Source organism: Pongo pygmaeus, chromosome Y (genome assembly GCF_028885625.2).
Source record: "Pongo pygmaeus isolate AG05252 chromosome Y, NHGRI_mPonPyg2-v2.0_pri, whole genome shotgun sequence".
NCBI classification, from domain to species: domain Eukaryota; kingdom Metazoa; phylum Chordata; class Mammalia; order Primates; family Hominidae; genus Pongo; species Pongo pygmaeus.
The window spans coordinates 14352371-14375667 of record NC_072397.2 but is presented as its reverse complement, the minus strand read 5'-3'; the positions used below and the strand labels follow the sequence as shown (position 1 = coordinate 14375667).

At 45.2% G+C, this 23297-nt stretch overlaps 1 protein-coding gene across 1 annotated transcript; it reads left to right on the top strand.

The window, feature by feature from the left end:
• Positions 1 to 19801: 19801 nt before the first annotated feature.
• LOC129025811 (testis-specific Y-encoded protein 3-like) lies at positions 19802 to 22592 on the top strand. Its single transcript, XM_054473376.2, has 6 exons — positions 19802 to 20312; positions 20924 to 21001; positions 21130 to 21241; positions 21343 to 21488; positions 21596 to 21677; positions 22372 to 22592. The coding sequence occupies exons 1-6, from the start codon at positions 19959 to 19961 to the stop codon at positions 22392 to 22394; spliced, it is 795 nt and encodes a 264-aa protein (XP_054329351.1). The 5' UTR covers positions 19802 to 19958; the 3' UTR covers positions 22395 to 22592.
• The last annotated feature ends 705 nt before the right edge of the window (positions 22593 to 23297 follow it).

Genomic DNA, 23297 nt, shown 5'->3' with positions numbered 1-23297 from the left:
TGTAGCTACCAACATTACGAGTGCATTTTGTGCTCTTGCAAACTCTAGTGAGGCTCTATTCTCCCCAGTGATTGGCACTGCAGATTGTTTCTGGAGCCCAGGGCCCTCTGATTTTCTGTGGCCTTTTCAGCATACTTTGCCTAAGTTTAATAATGTAAAGAGCAGATAGTTGCACAGTATGTGTTGCAAGCCTCACACAGGAGGACAACACATACAGTTTTCATTCACGGGTGGGTGGCGGCTTCCCATGAACACCTGTGTCTATGCACAAGACGAGGGGTTGCCTGTGTCACTGATGGGTGAGGAGGATTTCAGTGTCGGCGGCAGAACTTTCTTCCCGGTTCCCAGAAAAAACAGTTCCAACATGAGCATCCATGTTGGCCACACACTAGTAGAGTGCTAACATTCCTGTCCCATATGTACTCTGGTCGGCACAGCTTCTGTGAGAAGAGCTATGTTGTTTCAGGGAGGAAGGTTTGACAGTCAAAGTTCATGAATCTGTTGTACTGCCTTCAATACGCATTCCACACCTCCTGCTCGGTATCAGCAGTTGAGCTTTGAAAATCTATAGCCCAGTTTTGCCCCTGCTCCTGGGCACACTGCTGAAGCTCTGGAGGGGGAGTCTTGTCCTCCTCTGACTACTGTCCCCATGACCCACAAACACAGGAGAAACAGGTTTTCTCAGCAAATTATTCTGAAAACATTCGGAACCCTTTGGCCCCGTGAAGCTGCCCTTTATCTCACTGTGTGCAGGTCAAAGACACTGTGGTCCAGTACAGTATCCCTATAGTGGGAATGGGGCCACAGATTGGTGCCTGCACTCAGGGCAACTCAGATTAGGAAATGTCTGGGGACTTGCCTATAATCAGGTCATGTGAAAAGGTCTTGCCCCAAATTTAATGCATAGGAAAAAGTTGAGGAAGGTGTCTTGCAATGATTTCTCTAGGAGGTAAATAGATAAGAAGGAGACCATAAATAGATGGCTAGGGCTAGTTTTGGAACTAGCCTGTTTTAAAGTGGTGGTAGGGGAAGAGCTTTTTACAAGGCAGGCAGCAAACCAGGAACTGTCTACAATGGAAGGGCGTGCCATGGGTTGGTGGCTCAGCCATATTGCCACCCCACCGAGTGAATGCAGCCGACTGGGCTCCTTCCTCAAATCCTACATACAATTCAGTCTAGTGATTTCACATGAGATCCATTGTTTTGGTATTATCAGAGATGGTGCTGAATTGTACAGGCTGTCTAACGCTTCTTCCACTGAATATCCGTGCACATGGGCCACAAACGCTAAGGGTACTGACGGATTTGTATTCTGCCTCAGTAACTCTGAAACACCTCTGTTACATCTACTGTCAGGGTCTTTTTCATGTTTAAAGTACCAAGTGTGTGTTTGTAGTTTTTAGTGTGTTTGTAGTTGTGTATGTTTATTTCTCTGCGTGGGTTTGTATCTTTCCTCTGACTCCACCTATGTCTCCCCATATTTTTCCACACTACCTGCGGTAATTTGTACATGCCTATCTCTACAACCATGCTAGAATTTGTATCTGTGTCTTTGAACATCTGTCACTCTCTCTCCCTTCCTTTCTTCCTTCCTTTCCTTTACACCCTTCCTTTCTTCTTTCCCTTCCTTCCCCACCACACTCTCTCCGTCTGTATCATCTACCTTTCTGTTCTCTATCTGAATTTAGTTTGTAATTCTGAATCTCTTGGCAGTGGCGTCAGACATCAGAATGTCTGGATGAAATTCCTCTTTGAAAGACTCTGAGCTGAAAGAGATGAGTTCTTTTTGTGAGCCATAATGAACGGTTTATTTCAGGCCAATCTAGCAATGACAGTGTTAAAAACAAATACTGAGCATTGCAGCAAAGCCAAAAGTCCCATGGATTCCACTCATCCCGCTCAGTGTATCGAAAAGGTGGAAAAGTGAAAAAGTGGGTATGCCTGTGGTCTCCCAAGCGGAAGGAGAACTTTCAAGTGATTGTGTCAGATGATTTTCCAGCAGGCAGCTATAGTTCGTAGATACATGCTGCGTAAACACAAGCACGATGATGAAACGTAGAAAATGTTCTTCTTCCTCCATTTCAGTTTTGTATTATCTTTTAACCAACATCATGCGTACAGAATTTCTTCACGACATGTCATAAACTATTGTTTAATGAACTCATACCTGAATTATTCATTGTGTCAAAGAATGTCAAACAATCATGATTCGTTATGACCTGCTACAGATAAGTGATAGGAAATAAGAAAATGAGAGCATATAGAAAGGGCACATCGTGGTCTGGGAACTTCACCAAGAGGTTCAGGCTAGCTGAATGCATGTCAGGGATTCAGAAAAAGACACTTGCACTTGTTATTAAGGGCTTTGAATGGAAAAGGAGCACTCTTTTTACATTTATGTCTTTTAAGTCATTTGGGGAGTTTGGTGTATTATTACTTACAGTGTTCTCTCTGCCCTTTCTTATTGTTCTCCCCATCTGGCGCTGTTATTATGTGAAAGCTGGTTTCCTCCATCGGATCGCGTAGGCTCTAATGATGTTTCATTTATTTTGATTCTCCTCACACTACGTAGTTTTAATTTGCCGAATGTGACTCTTTTTTTGTTGGTTTTCCGAGAATGGGTCTTACTCTGTCTTCTAGGTTGGACAGCAGCCCCAGGGTCTTAGCCCACTGCATCCCAGACACCACACACCCATGTGATCCTCTCAACTCAGACTCTCACACAGCTGGCACTAGAGGTGCATGCAAACCTTCCCAGCTATGTATTAATTTAGCAATTGATTACTTTTTGGATATGGGCCCATGTTGCCCCAGGCTCCTCTGGAACTCCTGAGTGCAGGCAATCCTCCCACCTCAGCCTACCAAAGTGCCAGAATGACAGGTGTGACCCATGGCCCTGGCATGGCTTTGAGTTTTTTGCTTTTTTCTTCTACCTCCTCACGTCTTCTTTTCAAACATGCAGTGAAGGTTTCAATTCATGGACTGTAGTCTCCGTGCCTCTAATTTCTATCTTTCAACTCATCGTCAGCATTCATTGCGATTTTCATATTTATAAATTTATATATATATATGTGCACATATATATTTTTCCTTAACTTACCAAACGATGTTGCATTCTTTCCTGTGTCATGAAAAAGACTTTGATAGAAATGAAAAGCACCGCTTTATAATAAAATAGTTTATTGACATTTATTCTCTTAAGGCGTTTTAAAAATTGTTATGTTTATTTGAAACTGTCATATGAAATGATACATATTTATAACATAAGGAGTGTTGTTCAAAAGGTCATATATATTATGCATTGGATACATCCAGCTAATCAACATATGCGTGATCTCACATACTTGTCATTTTTGTTGTGAAAAAACTTGACATGCACTGTCTTAGAATTTTGTTAGAGAAAGAATACATTATCACCAGTTATAGTCAGCAGGCTGAAGAAAATATTTTTAACCTATCCCTCCTTTCTAACTAGAAATATGAATTCTTGATCCAGCATCTCCTCAGTGCACCCTCTTCACCCCCGCCTTCGGAGTCACTACCTCTGTGAAGTCCGCTTTTTCAATTTCTTATAAGAATGAGGTCATGTGCTAGTTGCCTTTCAGATACCTGGCTTATGTGACTTAACAAAATGGCATGCACACATTCAGCAGATTCACAAGCATTGTCACAACTGGCAGGATTTCCTTATTTATTATTGCATTACATTTTTCCATTCCGCGTAGGTGTATTTACCCCATTTTTTTAATCCACTCATCAATTGAGGGACACTCAGGTTGCTTCCGTTATTTTGGCTCTAGGGAAAATGTAATGAGTGCAACAATACTTGCATGGGTGCATGCACACCTTCAACATACTGATCTGTGTACTTGTGGGCGTGCCCGGGTATTTTGATTTGCTGGATCATATGGTGGGTGGTTCTACCTGTAGATTTTTGAAGACTGTTTATATTAAATAAAACCCATAAAACTTCTTGTAATGCCTGCACCAATTTACATTCTCACCAAAAGTGAGCAAGGAATTCCTTTTCTCTGCATCCTCACCAGAAATGAGGGTTTTCTTTTTTCTTTTTTTTTTTTCTTGTCTTTTGGAAAATAGGCATTCTGACTGAAGTGAGAAGAAATCTCATTGTGTTTTGATTTGCATTTTCCTGGTGGGTTGGGGATGATGAGGACTTTTTAGTGTGTCCTCTGGACAACTGTATGTCTTAGTTTCAGAAATGAGTATTCCAGCCTTTGCCCATTTGTTTTCAAGCTATTGAGTTGTGGGGAGTTCCTTATGTACTTTGAATATTGACCCATTAACAGATCTATGGTGACCCAATCATTGCTCCCATCCTGTAGGATGCCCCTTCTGTTTCTTTAGTTTTCTGTGTTGTGGTGAAGCACTTTAGTTTGATATGATTACATCCTCTATTTCTGATGGTGTTTACTGTGCTCTTGCAGTCACTTTGAGACCATCATTGCCTACAGAGATGCCATGGAGCTTCTTCCTTGTGATTTGTTCTGGTATTTTTATTGTTTCCTGTCTGACATTGGAGGTTGGTGATAAATTATCCACTTGTAAATTCCTTTATGTGGCTATTCAGTTTGTCCCCAACCTAGTTTATAGAAGATACTTGATTTTTCACTGGGCGTTGTTGCTTCTTTGGGAAAAGGCCGTGACTTAGCTGCAAATGCAGTGACTTAGTTCTGGGCTCCTGTTGTTTTTCATAAGCTCAAGTCTCTGCTTTTCTGCAGTGCTATCCTATTTCGGTACGTAAAGCTTTGTAGTAGTATATCATGAAGTTAGGTAGTGTGATGCCTCCAGCTTTGTGCGTTTTACTGGATTGCTCTGGGCTTTCAGGATGTTCTGCCGTTTCACAGGAAATTTAGGATTCTCAGATTACTTTTCTAAGAAGAATGGGTCATTGATATTTTTACAGGGGTTGTATAGGATCTGAGGATCACTCAGGTAGTATTGATGTCAATGCCATTTAGACAATGTGTTTGTGTGCACATGCTCAGGGCCAAGAGACACTGGGTGTCCTCAGCAATAGTGAGGTGGGCCTTAATGTCCAGCCAGATTGCCTTCCTGGAAACACACAGAGGATCCCCTTCCGTTTTGCTGTCTCTTCACATTTCCTCCCCTGCAAGCCCTGTGTGGTCCTCCAGATTCCCTGTGCGATGGCCTGCCTTTTTTGTGGGTGGGGAGTTGCTGGGTGAATGAGGATGGCAGAGGGGAACAAGCATGTCAGGAGAGCCTGGGTTCATCCAAATGGGACTTGGCAGGCCTGGGAGAGCCATTCTGGGAGGATGTAGACCTGGACAGGCCTCAGGTGGGCATCTGTATGGAGGGTGAGACAGCCCTGGTGGATCCCAAACTGAAGGCCAGGTAGTGGCACGCCTCAGGACAGAGAAGGGAGCTAGCAAGGGATGATGAGGCAGCTATCTCTTGATCCTGGCTTCTTACCCATTGACCTTTGCTAATTATGCCTATTTAGCAGATTAGGGTTCCCCTATCCTGAAATGTGGGAACTACAGTTCCCTTATGGACCTTTCTCCACCAGCCCATGATGGCCTGAGTTTGCTCACTGCAATCTCCTCCCTGAGCCTTGGCTTCTCTATGTGCATCCTAACTCCGGGACCCACAGGCTTCTCAACCCCCAGGCCTGGGCTGCTTCCCTGTCCTCTTCTCTGTTCCCTCTCTGAGGGCCTAACTCCGTTGAGTAGTGCTGCAGGAGATTGAGCCACAGGCCCTGGCTGATGACCTCGGGGACTGGGCAAAGTGGTCGTGACAGGTCAGGTTCCGGTCCAAAGCCAATTCCTCCGATGCCGAGGAATGTCCAACAAGGTCCTTTGCCATGACGCCGCATAGCTGCCCCACCTCAGCAAACCTGCCATACCCTGGGCAGTCACAGTCAGCCAACCAGCTGAGGAAGCTCAGCTAGGCAGTGCCCTGCAGGAAACTGGGGCCTTCACCTGAATGAGCCTAGAACCACTTGACTGCAGTGGAGCCAGTCGCCCTGTATCCTGGAGGGAGAGGAGTCAGGAAGGCTAACGCCAGGCCGAGCTTCCCAGGTACTACCCCCTCTACCATACCAGGAGGCACTCCTCATTGAGGATGCCAACGCAATACTCCTTAGTGAGCACTTCGTTGCCAAAGTAAATGTTGTGATGACAGGCAAACTTCTTCCTGCCAGTTGTACTCATGATGAGTGAGTTCCTCCTCCTGCCTGTCCAAGAAGGAGAAAGAGGACAGCCAAGGGACAATTTCATCTAGGTGGGCTGAGGTGGCCTTCTAGCTGGGGTGAAGCATGCGTTTCCCCTTCCTAGCTCCCCGACTGAGACACCCCTGAGCTCCAGGAGCACCTCAAACTGACCTGGATCTTAGAACCCTTCCCCAGACCCGGGCTTACCATCCTGACCAGCAATCCAACATGTAGCTTTGAAGGACTTCCTCATGATGTTTCAGCTACTTGCTCTCACCGGAAATAATCACAACTTTTAAACTGTTCTTCATGCCAACTTAAATGTTTCATTTTTACTACCTCATGTTTTGGATGAGGCATGTATTTTTAAATAGATTTTCACCCTTATTGTACCTCTGTGATAAACTGCTTACTTACATTCATACCATAATTATCTTTCAGTTTTACTTGTCTGTTCCCCAAGATTCAGTGAAACTAAGAATTCTATTTATGCTTGTATCTTTCAGCAACCATATGTGAGATAATGGTGCACATTACTGCAGAAATCACATATACAGGTCCAAAGGGAGACGAAGAAAAAGAAAGCAAGTTTTAAAGTCTGTACATTCCTAACTCTGTATCAGAAACTCACAAATAACAGTGAAATCAAAGAATGATCACAGCCAATTCCTTTTCATACCTAGACTGAAATAAGAATCTTCAAAAGAAAAGAAAGTTCAGAATTTGGGTTTGCAAAAAGTTTCCTATATAGACAAAATTATTGGTAACTTTCTCTGACTAGAAAACAAACAAAAATCCACGTTTTTCATATGTGTAAATATACACATTTTTATTTCCATCAGTGATGATACGCAAGTAAGTAATAAAGTGAAAGTACAATAAATTGATATATGGAATGTTCACAGTCTCCAAATATTCCATTGAGACTATTAATTTTATGTAAACCATAAAGAATGCTTCATGAAACTACATTATACAGTGTCTTTTAGTATTTTACTCACATTTTAAATAATCAACAATTAGAGGGAATTCTTCCTCATTATTTATTACGACTACCGTTATTTTCCTTGAGTAATCCTGTTGAAATTAAGTATTTTAAATAAAACATTAAAAACAAATTATATTGACTGATTTCAGCTTTTAATGAAATCCTACTTGTGTATTTGTAGTAATGTGAAGTATAACTTTCTCCTCACAATTACTCTTTTATAAAACCGGTGTTATTGTTTTCTCTGACACTAACATTGTGATATCTCACAGCTTTACTGTGTGTATACATGACATCCCTCCAGAGAGTAGGCGTCAAATATGTGGAAAAATCATATTTGTGACAAAATTCTGGGAAAGGCAATGGTGAAATGGAAGAATAATTTCTAACTTGCTAACTGTTGGTCAATGGGTTTGTATTTATTTAGCTATAGACACGTATGTGCACACTGTGAGTTTGCCCATGTACATATACATTTCTAGGAGATACCCGTAATATATGGGTTGTGTAATTTTTAATTTATCCACTATTGTGTATGTGTGAAATTAGAAAAGCAGTTACCTTTTCTTTACTCAATTTGTTGGAAAGCCAAAAAAGTCTGTCAACCTTCATTTCAATTAATCCAATACTGTTAACTGCGGACACCTTCATTCTCCTTGTTCTCCTTTGGCAACCGGGAAGTTAATTCTCACTCTAATTCAGCTCTCAGGGTGTGATCCACAAACTTTGTATATGCTTAAAAGGATAAAAGTTCAGTGAAATGTCAAGCCATGCTGTGAAATGTTCCATTGTTTCTATATCTCTAATTGTCCTTTCATGTTATAGAGGCAAGAAAAACAATTCAATGTGTTTCTTAGTATCCAGTCCAATGCACTCTTTCTTCATAATATGCCAAACCCATCCCTTCAAGGCCTTGACATCTCAACATGGCTGGACGTCTCAAAATCTCTTCTCATTAATAACCATTATGTTAATCACTGTTGCCCACAACTGGAATTCGACTGTGAAATCCCCTGGTGGAAATTGCTGTAATGGCTCAAACTACTGGAATGACTATTTGTTTTACCTGAAAACATCTGATGAGCATATACATATGCTATGTGCATGAACATATTGTACATTAACAACATACCATCACTGCCAGTAGATAATAGGTATCCCAAACCTTTGAACCAAACTGACCTCAGGTGCTCCCACAAACCAAGCTTTTTCCTCCACAGGAGGAAAAAACCGCAAGTCCAGGCCGGGCGTGGTGGCTCTCGCCTGTAATTTCCACATTTTGGGAAGCCGAGGTTGGTGGGTCACTTGAGGTCAGGAGTTCGACACCAGCCTAGGCAACATGGCAAAAACCTGTCTCTACCAAAAATAGAAGAAGTAGCCAGGCCTAGTGGCACATTCCTGTGGTCGAGCTACTTGGGATGCTGAGGCAGGAGAACCGCCTGAACCTGGGAGGCAGAGGTTGTAGTAAGCTAAGATCAGACTACTGCACTCCAGCCTGGATGACACAGCGAGACCATGTGTCAAAAAAGAAAAAAAACAAAGCAACTCCACTCGTCCAGTCGCTTAGGTAAAAAGTACTGTAGTTGGCTGGGCACGATGGCTAACGCCTGTATTCCCAGCACTTTGGACTTTGGAAGGCTGAGACGGGCAGATCACCTGAGATCAGCAGTTGGAGACCAGTCTGGCCAACATGGTGAAGCCTGGCCTCTACTAAAAATACAAAACATTAGCTGGGCATGGTGACGAATGCTTGTAATCCCAGCTAGTCGAGAGGGGGAACCTGGGAGGCAGAGGATGTGGTGAATGGAGATGATGCCACTGCACTCCTGCCTGGGCTACACAGCGAGTGTACCCTGTGAGAAACAAAGGTGAACAGAAGAAAAGTTCTTTATTTAAATATCTAGTACATTAATTTTCAAGTTGTTGTAGAAACATTTCTCTTTAAACTCCTATTGTAATGTCACTTTTCCTGCTACTCACAAATTTAATCTGTAATATTTGCAGTATCGTGAAGTTCTAAGTACATTTAAATTCCTATTATGATAATCCATGGATTGCTGAGAAATAGTGGTTTTAATTTTGTTGTTCAATTTCCACTTAATTTTATTTCAACTTGTGTTAACTCAATTGAAAATTCTTTAGTAGTTTTTTAAATCTCATATCAAGACTTTTATTCACATCAATTGCTGTATAAATGCTCCCACCTTGAAGAACACTCTCTTATAGCCTGCTTCCCTACGACAGTCTTGACTGGTTGCCCTCCAGGCCTGTTTCAATTGTCTCATTCTAGGACTTACATTCACTACCCTTTTAAGAATTTATCTTTCTCTTTTCTTGTGTGTCCTGTTTTCTGCATTTCACATCTTTATCTTTCTTGGTTTACTTCTTCTTTTTGGTAGGAAAAAATCTCTAGTAATTTCTTGAGGAAAGGTTCACCTGGAGACAAAATTTTCGAGTTCTCATATGTCTGAAAAATGTTATGTTTTCTCCTTGTACATTTGATTTTAGTCTATTTGGAAATAAAAACATATGTCAGAAATCAGTTTCTTTTAGAATTTTCAAATCAGAACTCCATAATCCATTGCCTTCTGCTTTATAGCGGTAGTGTTGAGATTTTTTTTTTTTTTTTTTAATTTGACATGGAGTTTCGCTCCTGTTGCACAGGCTGGAGTACAATGGCAGGATCTCAGCTCATCGCAACCTGCACCTCCTGGATTGAAGTGATTCTCCTGCCTCAGCCTCCCCAGTAGCTGGGATTACAGGTAGGCGCCACCATGCCTGGACAATTCTGTGTTTTTAGTAGAGATGGGGTTTCTCCATGTTGGTCAGGCTGGTCTCAAACTCCTGACATCAGGTCATTCGCCTGCCTTGGCCTCCCAAAGTGCACCTCGGCCTCCCAAACTGCGCCTTGGCCTCCCACAGTGCTGGGATTACATGCATGAGCCACCATGCCTGGCCAGTGTTGAAAATTTCTAAATCATCTGGTTCCTCATCCTTTGTTCGTGACCTATTTTTACCTCTCTGGAAACTTACACCATTTTCTCTTTGTTCTCAGTGTTCTCAAATTGTACATTGATGTATCTTGACACGAGTCTGCTTTCATCGATTTTCATGCTATTTTGCTAGGTGTTCGCCTTTTAATCTGTAAATAAGCATCCTTATGTTCTGAGACTTTTTAATTATTTGCCAACAATTTATCCCCCTTTGTTTTACTTATTTATTTCACTTCTATAATTCATATAAATAAAATAATTGGAAAAAATTATCTTGGAGAAGCAGATACCATCACACTGATTCTGTCTGTGTTAACCTATCATACCTGAAGGTTGTCATATTTTATTAAGCAGAAATGTTGTATTTCTTGGTATTCACATTACAACCTGAAGATGGGCAATGACTGTCAAAATTTTAAATGTATGGGTAATAGTTAGAAGATGCAAGCACTGTATCCTCCAGAATTTTAGCATATGAAAATTGCTAATTTTAAATTCCAGGCACATTGATTTAAGCTTCAACATTCTCCCAGCTAAAATGAATCCATTTGTGCTAAGTTCTGTGATCAAAGGTGAATAAGACATTGTTTCTGCCTTCAGTGATAGCTGAGTCCAAAGGGAGACAAATAGAAATGATGTAAAAAGAGAGATAAGTAGTTCATGCGCAGTGGCTCACCAGCACTTTGGGAGGGCAAGGAGGGAGGATCATGAGGTCCGGAGATTGAGGCCATCCTGACTAACAAGGTAAAACCCTGTCTCTACAAAAAATTAGCCAGCCTTGGTGGCACACACCTGTAGTCCCAACTTCTTGGGAGGCTGAGGCAGGACAATTGCTTGAACCCGGGAGACGGAGGTTGCAGTGAACGGAGATCATGCCACTATACTCCAGCATAGGCAACAGAGTGAGACTCTGTTTCAAGAAAAAAAAGACATAAAGTGCTATAAAAACTGAGAAAAGGGACAGAATATCTGTGACAGATAATTTGTTTGGGTCAGTTGGAAATGAGGAGGTCTCAGTGTATGCTTTTACTGTTTCACGTTTGATTATGGGCAGAAACAAATGAATCTTAATATTTATGGGGTCACAGACACTTTTTAAAGGTGATGAAATCTATGGTGATTCTTTCCATAAAAATCTATGTAACATACATCTGTATTTTACTTAGAAACTCAGAATGTGCACCATCAAGTGCTCTGGATAGAGTAGAATGAGTAGTAGTATTTAAGGCAGACAAGAAGGGAAGGGGAATCCAAACACAGGAAATGCCCTGTGCGAGAGCCTGGACACAAAAAAGCTCGTACATTATTGGAATCAAAGTGAGTATAACATAATTCAGGGTGACTGGAGCATAGCTGGAAGATGAACCAATCATGGCGTAAGATGAAAACAGAAGGCCAGGCACGGTGGCTCACTCCTGCAATCCTACATTTTGGGAGGCACTGGCGGGCAGATCACCTAAAGTCAAAATTTGAAGACCAGCCTGGGTAAAATGGCAAAAGCCCATCTCTAATGAAAATACAAACATTATCCACGCATGGTGTGGGGGTGACTGTAATCGTAGCTACTCAGGAGGCTGAGGCAGGAGAATCGGTTAAACCTGAATGGCAGAGGTTGCAGTGATCTGACATCACACCACTTAACCATTAAACACCAGCCTGGAAGAAAGATTGAAACTCCATCTCAAAATAAATAAATAAATAAATAAATAAATAAATAAATAAATAAAAAATTTAGAAAGGCCGGGAGCGGTAGCTTCTGCATATAATCCCAGCAATTTTGGAGGCTGAAGTGGGCAGATCACTAGGAGTTGGGATTTCAAGATCAGCCTGACCAACTGGGAGAAATCCCATCTCTACTAAAAAAAAAAAAAAAAAAAGTACAAAATAAGCCCAGCACGATGGCGAGTGCCTGTAATCCCAGCTACTTGGGAGGCTGAGGCAGGAGAATCGCTTGAATCCAGGAGGTGGAGTTTGCGGTGAGCTGAGATCGCGCCATGGCACTCCAGCCTGGGCAACAAGAGCGAAACTCTACCTCAAAAATAAACACACAAAAATGAAACTAGAAGATAAGTATATATCCAGGGATAAAGCATGAAGTATCTCCAATGTCACTCATGCACTTTGTTTACTCAGAGACAACACCAGGATTGATTAAAATTATGCACATCATGTCAACCCTTTTCTAAATGTTAACAAATGTCACTGGAACAGCTAGTACCCATGGAATAGGATGTAACATTCTGACTGCAGGCTTTCACTTGCATTCCCTACAGGTGTTGAGTGTGGAGTGTTCAAACCTCAAGCTTATAGATTCATGAAGGAAAAATTATGTGCATTGAAAATTGAGAACAACTATGTTAAGAACAATATTCCATGAAAGTAAGTTCCTATGTACTCATCTGCTCTTAATTGTATTACACTGTTCTCATGCAGAATGATACAAGTAACAATTATTATTGTTATTACTATTATTAGTATTATGAAATGGAGTCTAGCTCGGTAGTCCATACTGGAGCGCACTGCTGCGAACTCAGCTCACTGAAACCTCCGACTCCTGGGTTCAAGGGATTCTCCTGCTTCAGCCTCCCATGTAGCTGGGATTGCAGGCACCCACCAAAACACCTAAGTAATTTTTATATTTTCAGTAGGGACGTGGTTTCACTGCATTGGCCAGGCTGGTCTTGAACTCCTGACTTCCTGAACCACCCACCTTGGACTCCCAACGTGCTGGGATTACAAGTGTGAGCCACCGCACCCAGCCAAAATTAATATTTTGAAATATTTAGAAATATATGTTCTCGGGCACAGTGGCTCAAGTCTGTGATCCCATGACTTTGGGAGGCCGAGGTGGGTGGACCACTTGAACTGAGGAGTTGGAGACTAGCTTGAAAATATGGTGAAACCCTGTCTCTACAAAAGATACAAAAAATTAGCCAGGACTGGAGGTGTGTGCCTGTGTTCCCAGCTACTGAAGAAGCTAAGGTGAGAGGATTGTTCAGGAGGATCACTTGAGCTCAGGAGGATGAAGCTGCAGTGCGCAGAGATTGAGCTTCTGCACTCCAGTCCAGTCTGGGCAAGAAAGTGAGGTTCTGTCTCTTGTACGTAGGGGTGTGTGCGTGTGTGTGTGTGTGTGTGTGTGTGTGTGTATACACATATGCCTGTATATGTATACACACACTCATATATACATATATAAGAAAGAGTGAAACTCCCTCATACACACACACAGACACACACACACATACAAACACGCACACAAACATATATTCTTGGCCACCTTAATTCCTCTATAATGGAATTCTGAACAGCATGCTTAAGGGTCAATACCAGGGCCTGCAGGCAGATAGCCTGTGCCAGAACTGTTCAGAGTGGGTTTTTTCACATTATACAGTTTCATCTTCTGAGTACACTTCCTGATCCTATTGTTCCCTTCATATCTTGCATATCTTTCTGGGGAAAAGACCACATGCAGCAATACCTTTTTTTTTTTTTTTTTTTTTTGCTAAGTGTTTTCTTATTATTTGGAGGAGTTTTTAGTCGAAAAATTTCTAAGGACGAAACTTTTCGTCTTTTGGCTCAGGAAACTGCAGGCACCAGTTGCACAACAATATTTAAGAGTAGCACAGATAATAAGTCATATCCATTGCCTTAAACAAAATGTACAGAATTCGGTATTTTTAGTTACACGCGAACACTATATAGGGTTTGCAATTGATCATTTTTATATTCTATATTCTATTTGATACTGAACATAGAGCGTCAAGAATTGGGGCACACAATGATTTTTCAGTAAATATGCATAGAGTGCTGTAAATATTGAGATTGGAAAACATACCATGTTTCTGCCCTCATCATGTTCTCATTCTATTAAATGTTGTAATAACACAACTTTGAGTCATAAATCTTTCAAAAGAGAAGTACACACAAAAAAGAGCTAGACAAATACGTGGGACATTATGATCATTTAGAGCTTGTATCAGTTACAGCCAGGTCTTCAAGGCCCATAAATGCCAGGATAGAAAGTTTAGAACAAACTGTCTACACAAAGGCAAGTTTTTGTTGCTGTTGTTGTTTTTTCATAGGAAAATAATATCAGAGTTTCACAAAGGTTATAAGACTAACTGCAATATATAGGATGGGTTGAAGATCAGCAAGAGAAGACAGAAGGTGAGTTCTGAGTTTTATTAAATGCTTAAACTAACATATGATGGTGGCCTGGGTAAAGAAAGTTGAAGCAAGGACTGGAAGAAAGAGACAGGTGCAAGAATCATTGTAAAGATAAAGTCCACAAGTCTTGGCATGAGTTTTCAAATTGAGGCTAGTAAAAAATATTGTGGGATTCTTGCCATTCATCTATCCATCAAATTATTCAATGCAACTTTATTAAGATTCTAGATTATTATTAATCTTTATCATTATTCAAGATTATTAAGGTGTATTACTCATTGAATAATAAATATTGCATGCATGTTTATTACTATGCAAAAAGCACTGTGCTGGGTTCTGGAAGTACAGCAATGAATATGGGGTTAATGGTCCCCAACTTCATGAAGCTTTACATAGAGGGAGAGACAGATAATAAATAAAAGACACAAGCAGTCGTAAATGTTGTGAAGGAAATTTTGGGACGCGGAAAGAGAGTAACAGATAGTAGTGACGGTTGGTATAACAGACAGAACTACTGTACATTGGGCACTAAGTGAAGCTTTCTCCAGGGAAGTCTTATGTGATATATCTGAAAGAGCAGCCATTGATAAAGAGGGAAAAAAACAGCTGCCAACCCTCTAAAATAGGAGAATTTTGGCCTAGCTCTGTGTTTGAAGAACAGAGAGTTGCTAATGTGCAGAATAAAGCTGAGAATTTGAGTAAGAGGAAAATGGTAAAGTAACCAGTGGTTTTAATAGTACAGATGGGAATGCTGTCCTTGATAAAAGTAGTTCCAGTGGAATGAGACCAAAACCCAATTGAACTGAACTGAAAAGCCAGTGGGAAGAAATGAGGGAAGTGGGTACAGCGTGCTTAGTGGAGAAAAGTAATGAAGGGGTAGGTGTCAGGGGAGTAAACAACGGGAAAAATTCTAATTTATAAAAGCAATCTAAGAATTTAGATCACAGCTGTATATGTATACTGAGGTGGTAGAGAGGGAGAGATTAACGTACATGAGAAAATAAAATTGACAGCAGTGGATTGCGGTTTCTAGCACCTACAGTTCACTCTCACTTTGCCTGTGAGTTGGATAAATGTCTGAAAGCTGATTGTTTTTCAAAGTTGGTTTCTATTTGGGAAAGAAGGGAGTAGGGAACAACATGACATTGTAAACTGCAAAGCAAAATAAGGATATAGAGTACATAGAGGAAGAAAGAGCTCGGGCACTAGAAGATCTTGTTCCTCAAACCGCATGCTGCCTACTTTGTAGTCTAGCTTGACACGTGAGCCCTACTCCAGTTTCCAAAAGAACAATGATTGTTTCATTTAATCGGACCAAGGGCACTTGACACATCCCACCATATACATCTGTCATTTCAAAGAAGAAAGAGTATTTTAGAACTACAAATAGAAATAATGTAACATTAAGATGAAAATCAAATAACAAATCTAGCTTCGTTGAAAATCTGTCTATACTGATATCTTATTATTTTTTTTAATTCTGCCAAGGATTAGTGAACATATTCTCCCAGTCTTTTGTCTGTATGTTAAAACTTGCTAAACACCTCAAGTCTCGCATAAGAACTACAATGGAAAATGGATCAGTCAGGAGTTCTTCCATACAATTATCAATAAATTATATTTCTTCATACTGAAATTTGTTTTTTCATTATTGTAAGAAATTAACTTTTATATTAATAGTAGGTGATGTAACAAAGCAGGTCTTTAAGGAGATAACTGACACTGGATTTCCATGCCATTACTCAGGTGGCCCTTATTTGCCAGCCAGGTTCCCTCCCTGGACACACACTGAAGGTCCCCAACCATTTTGCGATCTCTTCACATTCCCAGCTCCTGAGGAAGCTCCAAAATACCTGTCCATGAAGAAAATAGAACATTTCCGCACACTGGATCCCAGTGTGGTCCTCCAGATTCCCTGTGAGGTGGACTATCTTGTATGGGAAGGCAGGGCACTGGGAGGGAGGATGTCAGAGACGATAACACATGTCAGGGCAGCCCAGGGTCATGGAAACAGAACAAGACAGTCCCGGGAGAAACATTCTAAAACGGCATAGACCTAGGTGGGCCTCAGGTGGACATCTGCGTGGAGAGGGAGAGGGCCCTGGTTGAGCTCAAAATGAGCCCCAGGTGGTAGCAGATCTTAGGGCAGGGCATGGAGCTGGCAAGTGATGATGAGACAGCTATCCCTTAAGCCCTGCTTCTCACCCACTGACTTTAGCCACATATGCATCCTAGTGGCTTAACGTTCCCCAATCCTGACATGTGGGTGTTATAATTTCCTGATGGGCCTTTCTCCCCCAACCCATGGATTGCCTGGGATTGCTCACTGCAGTCTCCTCCATGATCCTTGGGTTCTCCATGAGGGGCACAGATCCAGGACTCAAAGGCCTCTGAGTTGCCAATCCTTGGTTGCTCGCCTGGCCTCCTCTCTGTTCTGTCTCTAATGCTGTCCTTCCCTCCATGGGATAGAACTGCAAAGCATTGAGCCATAGGCCCTGGCTGATGATCTAGGGGACTGCAGAAGCAAGTCCAGGGGAGTTCAGGTCACAGCTTAAAGCCAGTTCCCCGGAGACCAAGGAATGACCAGCGAAGTCCTTTCCCAGGATGCCCCACGGCGAACCCCACCTCAGCAATCCTGCCAAAACCCGGGCAGTCTTATTCAGCCAAACAACCTCCACCTCCACCTCAGCCATGATGTCTTTCATATGATAAGCTCAGCCGTTGTGTCTTCCAATATGATAAGGTCAGGTAGGAGGTGTACTGCCTGCAGCTGGAGGCTTGACCTTCATGATCCCAGAACCACTGGACTGCAGTGGAATGAGACACTCTGTACCCTGCAGGGAGAGGAGTCAGGAAGGTTCATGCCAGACCTCACCTCCCACACACCAGCTGCCCTACCATGCTGGGAGGCATTCCTTACCGAGGATGCCAACACAGTACTCCTTAATGATGACTTCACTGTCGAAATAGAGATTGTGACGACATGAAATCTTCATCCCGCCGCCGGTAACCGGGATCGCTGAGGTCCTCCACCTGCCTGATCAAGGAGAAAGAGAATGGATTCAATACGACCATCTTATCTAGCTGGGCTGTAGTGAACCACGAGTTTCCACTTTCCATTTCTCCCACTGAGACAACCCTGGTCCCCAGGGGGACCACAGACTGACTCAGAAACTGGACCCCTCCCACCGACCCAGGCTCCCCAGCCTGACCTACAAATCCATCATGTAGCAAAGCAGGACTTCATCATGGTTTCCGGCCCAGGCCGACATCTCGTGTGCCAAACAACCTACCTCTGGTCAGGAAGCCTCCAGATGATTGGGTGGGCAAGTCTCGTGACGCCCTGCAGTTTTGCAAGAGCACAGAGACTGTGAAGCAGGGCTATCTCCCAGACATTTGGCCTGTCACCGTCCGTTGTTGGTCCTGTGTCTCTGTCTGGCGAGGAGGCAACGGCACAGCTATGGTGGTTTGTGGAGTGGGTGGACCCCGGCCAAGACGGCCTGGGCTGACAAGAGCGGAGAGGAAGAAGAAGTGGGCAGGTGGTTGCAGCTGAGGAGCGGAGGGGCGGGGTGGCACGGGGTGGTGTGAGGCGGCTGCTTCTCCGGGTTCATGAGCTGCAGGAGGCCTTTGTGTGCTGAGTGCCGGACCTGCTCTGCTGATGTCCGGGTGTGTGCTGTCTTCTCATCCTAGTCTCCCTGAGGGGTGGGCCTGCCCACTTGAGGGAAGTCCTGTAGTAAGAAACGGCGGCAGAGTTGTGCCTGGCGCTCCCCATGGGAATTGCGTGGGTGCAAAGGAGGTTATATAGACTCAAGGCCTACACCCCTTTGGGTTCGGCGCCGGCAGGGGGAAGAAAGCCTATCTGGGGAGCTGGTGCCTGCCTTGAGGTGGTCGGCAGCCCCATGCACCGCGAACCCGTCTTAAGCACCTTGTGTTTCTGGGCTGAGCCTGTTGGAAACGGGCACCGAGAGCATGGGGTGGTTGAATGGCTGGCAATGGCAAAGAGACTGCCCGTCCTCCAGGGACGTTCCCAGGGAAACGTGCCCTTCGACTTTCTGCTGCGCGGAAAGGGACCTTGGCGCCGCGATTCTCCCTTGTGAGTGCTGTGCTTGGCTCCCCTTGCCTACCACGTGTTCCCAGGGCTGCTACAAGCAAGCTGCAAGGATATGGCTCTGGCCCAAAAGGCGGAGATGCCCTGTGGCCTGGGGCACTCACGGAGCCCAGCTCCAAGTGAAGGACCTCCAGCGAGTCCATTGACGGCACAGGTGTTCTTGGTCCAGGGCCAGGCTGTGCCCGCTGGCCCTCCTTCTGCCACATCACGTCGGTCTCCTCCTCAACCACCACCTCCACCTCAGTCATTATGTCTTCCACCATCAGCACCGCCTCCTCTTCCAAGGCCGCCTCCTTGCTCTGTACTCCGGCCGTCCTCAACAGCAGAGCCTCCAGCCTGAACACGGTGCCGTCCTGTGTGCTCCCACAGATCCCGGCCTGCGCAGCCCAGCCCAACCTCCGCACCCCTAGGCTCTTGGGGACCGATCCCCCACAGACACCCTCCCTAAAAACCCACGGGCATCGCCCTGCTGAGAACCTAGTCCCACACCCACGTGGACCCAGGTTTCCTGAGGAGCTCCGCTGGACCCGCAGATCCTGCAATGGCCACAGGGCTCGGCTCCCCCGCAGGCTCAACTGTGCACAGGAGCTCAGGAGCCAGAGGCCCAGGCCCTGGGCCTGCAGAGCACCACCAGCAGGCACCGCAGCCACTGCAGCGGGTGCGGGAGCCTCTGGGTCGGCAAGGCATTGCAAAACACCGTGCGCGCAAGTCATCAATGGCCAACCCTGGCGGCCGGCCTCTGGTGTGCCCAGGGCATAGGACAAGAGGCCCTTTGGAATGCTCCTTGGACTGCAGCATCCTCAGGGAGGAAGCATGGTACGCAGAGCCTGTATTTGCCTCGACCTGCGATAGTGTGTGCCGGGGTTCTGGCCTCTACAACAGATCAATTTCACCTTAGCACAAGGAGGCGACTTTCCTCCCACGTGCCCGGCCCGACTCACTTCCCCTAGGCCGCCCCTGTCAACCTGGCCCCAGCAACCAGAGAGAGTTCTCTGGATCTGCAGTATTGCTTCCGTACCATCCAGCTGGCCTGCCTAACGAAGAGAGATGTTTCATGTGTTCATGACACATAGAGATTTTCATGGCTTGCCACACTCAGGATGTCAGGACACAGGGCTGCCGTGCCCACAATTCCAAATGCCACGCAGCCCGTCTGTCCCAGGATGCCGAGCTACCGGGCACAAGCTCCAAGGGCTTCTCGGAGGAGGTTTGGGGAGAGGAGTTGGCGTTAGGGGGAGTTGGAGATGCAGGCCCACCAGTGGCTGTGCCGCCCAGGGAGACGCCCACCGCCCTCCCATTCATTGGCCAGCATGGGAGGAAGGCGGTCGCAGCGCGGCTCCCCGCGCTCTTCCCGCGCAGTCCATTAGGGGGCGCCCGGGAGCCCCGCGCATGCGCACTGAGGGCCCGCTGACCCACTGGGTGCAATAAAGGCTGCGGCCGGGTTCGTGTGGCTCGGTTCGGGCAGCATAGGCCTTGCTCAGTGGGAGTGCGGAGGAGGGCACCGTCTTCAGGATGGAGGCTGTACAGGAGGGGGCGGCCGGGGTGGAGAGTGAGCAGGTGGCTTTGGGGGAGGAGGCGGTGCTGGTGTTGGATGACATAATGGCGGAGGTGGAGGTGGTGGCCCAGGAGGAGGGCCTCGTGGAGCCGCAGGAGGAGGCCCAGCGGGCACAGCCTGGCCCTGGGCCCATGACCCCAGAGTCTGCACTGGAGGAGCTGCTGGCCGTTCAGGTGGAGCTGGGGCCGGTTAATGCCCAAGCCAGGAAGGCCTTTTCTCGGCAGAGGGAAAAGATGGAGCGGAGGCGCAAGGCCCACCTAGACTGCAGAGGCGCGGTCATCCAGAGCGTCCCTGGCTTCTGGGCCAATGTTGTATCCTTCTCAGTGTTTCTTCTGCCTTTCTGGTGGAGAGGTGCTCTCGGGGAAGTGTAAGTAACTTATGGGCAGCTTGGCATCGATGTGACGCCACCTTTGGGGAACAAAGGTGAGTTGCCCCGGACAAATGTGGCTAGGGAAAACTGCAGCAGGCGTGGGTACTATTTTCCTGCGTGCGGCAGAGAAACCCTTGGTGATGCCGAGCAGCAGACGTTTGGGGCATGTTTTTGAAGAACAGAAGCGAGTTCAGACCAGAATAGGTTTTTGTGTGCATCAAGCTATTTTTAAGGCAGTGTGATTGCTCCCCCTTTCTAGTCCGATCTGGGACTGGGCGTCTTCGGCTATAAGCAGGTTCTGCCACTCCTCAGACACCAGCAAGTCTCTGCAAATCGCACCTCCGCATGTCAGTGCAGTCAGCCTCAGAATTATACACCCTCTGTGAAGCCAAGGGGCCTTATTTTAGGGGTAGGGGGAGGCGAAAGGAGGTCATACGTGGAAGCAGATCTGAGAAATCCCCTACCCCAGCCTCTGGGTGCTCTTAGGCCTTCTTCCCTGTTGCTCCTAGCTTCTCCTTCCACCGCATGTAAAGCCTCTTTGACCTAAATCAGATTGCAAACCACCCCCAGATGTCAGCCCTGATCACTGACCAAGATGAAGACATGCTGAGCTACATGATCAACTTGGAGGTGAGGACAGCAAGACTGAGGCTAGAGGGTTTAGTGGGGGAGGGTAAGGGAAATAATTGGTTCCTGTGAGCAACAGTTGGCACCTCACCCAAAAAGGTATTTAAACTTTCTCCACCTTGTCCTGACAGGTGGAAGAAGTGAAGCATCCCGTTCATCTCTGCAGGATCATGTTGTTCTTTCGGAGTAACCCCTACTTCCAGAATAAAGTGATTACCAAGGAATATCTGGTGAACATCACAGGTGACAGGTGGCTCCCAGGATGGGTAGTGGAAGGAAGATGGTGGGTGGATCATTGCCAACGTGATCCAGTCCCCTTCCCACAAAACTTTCTGTCTCTGTAGAATACAGGGCTTCTCATTCCACTCCAATTCAGTGGTATCCAGATTATGAAGTTGAGGCCTATCGCCGCAGACACCACAACAGCAGCCTTAACTTCTTCAACTGGTTTTCTGACCACAACTTCGCAGGATCTAATAGGATTGCTGAGGTGGGTCCTCACTGGGAAACATCAGCAATGACCCTGGTGTGTTCCCACCTGTTTGGGTCACCAGTCTGAGCCCTGATGAGGCGTTTGCCGATTGATTCCCCTGACAGATCCTATGTAAGGACCTGTGGCGCAATCCCCTGCCGTACTACAAGAGGATGAAGCCACCTGAAGAGGGAACAGAGATTTCAGGTGAGCCGTTCAGTTGGAACTGGAGCTGTTTGATGCCCACTTTGAGGGGGTTGACACACCTGCCTATTCAGGGAGCCTGGACGCTCGTTTCAGAAATGTAGAAATTGAGGCTGCTTTCCTATATGTAGAAATTCCTTGAGAGGACGAGAGAGAGTGACAGAATCCAGGACATTCATGGCATTGGGCTGAAAAAGGCAGATTAGAGACTGCACTGCAAGGCAGGTTATAGCTGTGAGTCTTAAGCCCAGGGGAGCATAGTCCATTTCCAGAATCACTGAGAAGTGAAGCTGAAAATCATTCACTTCAATCTGTAGCCCTTGATTCCATGGCCGTCAACCCCAGCGGCAGTCATCCTACCTACTCCATGAGATTGGGCTCCCTGAATGTGCCTCCTGGTCATCCCTGTCCTAGACCGCAAAGGATTGTTTAGATTGATGGATTTCCTTGAGCTATTGCCGCATCAGATTTCTGTGTGCTTTTAGTGTACAATGCATCTTGTTAGCTGACTCCCCTCACAGAGAGTACTGGGAATGGGGCAGGTATTGCGGAGAACAGTTTGTAACCCATGGTAGGAGGAAGTTTAAGAGATCACAAATGGGGAAGGGATATCCTTTTCTCAGCGGGCCCTGCAATTAAAACATTTCAAAGTATGGCTGAGAGAAATGCGTTTTGACATGCGTTTGTGTTTCTCTAGGGGACTCCCAGATGTTGAGTTGACTGTGAGGGAGCATCGGACCTTACTTAAAACAGCAGAACTCCTAAAAAGTTACTACCGTATGCAGGATGTCAGTACTCAGCATGGTCTTATGCCCAGGAAGTAAAGGAAAAACCGACCCAGTCACAAAAAAATCAGACAGGAAAAGGGGGTAAACTTGGATTGTATGGAATGCCAAATAAATATTCTCAAGAATGTTTGACTGTGTGTGTGTGTGTTTGTTTCTGTGTGTGTGTGTATGTTTATCCCCTGGATTTGGGTGTCATATTGAATTGATCAATCAATATGCTTTATTTTCTTCATGGAACTGACCCGTCTGTGTTGGAGCTGGGCCTCTAAAATTGTGGAGTGAATGGGTGTGGAATGTGTTGGGATTCTTCCTACAGGACAGAGTTGGGGAGGTCAAAGCAAAAGACAGCTTAGTTGGAAACTTACTTTGTCCTATGGAAGCAGAAGTAGTTCAAGGAAAGGGGTTAAGGTTTCCACAGCCCAGTTTGCTGGGACCTCTAAAATCCTTCATTTTGGGTATCATCATACACAATAGATAAGCACAGGATGATGGAAATCTTGAAGTTCCCTTTCTTGTTGAATTCACGTTCTTTTAAAGGTGAATGCATAATCCTTTTCTGGGACAATCAGCCCCTCAGAACTTCTCACACATCAACGTGAGAAGAAATGGGCAGGTAAGGTGTACGGAGGGACTGTGGGAAAGGTGACAGAGGCATGTGGGAAAGCATTCAGGATATGCTTTTTGGCGTAGATGACTAAGGGAAAACACAGACTGGCAGAAGTGCGGGGAAAGGGGTTGGATTTGTGGAATATAAGATTGCTGGGGAATCCACGCATGGACTGTCTTGTCACTTGATGACACAGGATATGGACGCTCTTGTTGATGTTTACATCTT

What these genes read in the sequence shown, in the direction of transcription:
- LOC129025811 (XM_054473376.2), top strand. Translation starts at nt 19,959, where the DNA reads ATGGAGGCTGTACAGGAGGGGGCGGCCGGGGTGGAGAGTGAGCAGGTG. An exon ending in CTGGCTTCTGGGCCAATGTT is followed by an intron (nt 20,313 to 20,923) that starts GTATCCTTCTCA and finishes GACCTAAATCAG; the next exon opens with ATTGCAAACCACCCCCAGAT. An exon ending in GCTACATGATCAACTTGGAG is followed by an intron (nt 21,002 to 21,129) that starts GTGAGGACAGCA and finishes TTGTCCTGACAG; the next exon opens with GTGGAAGAAGTGAAGCATCC.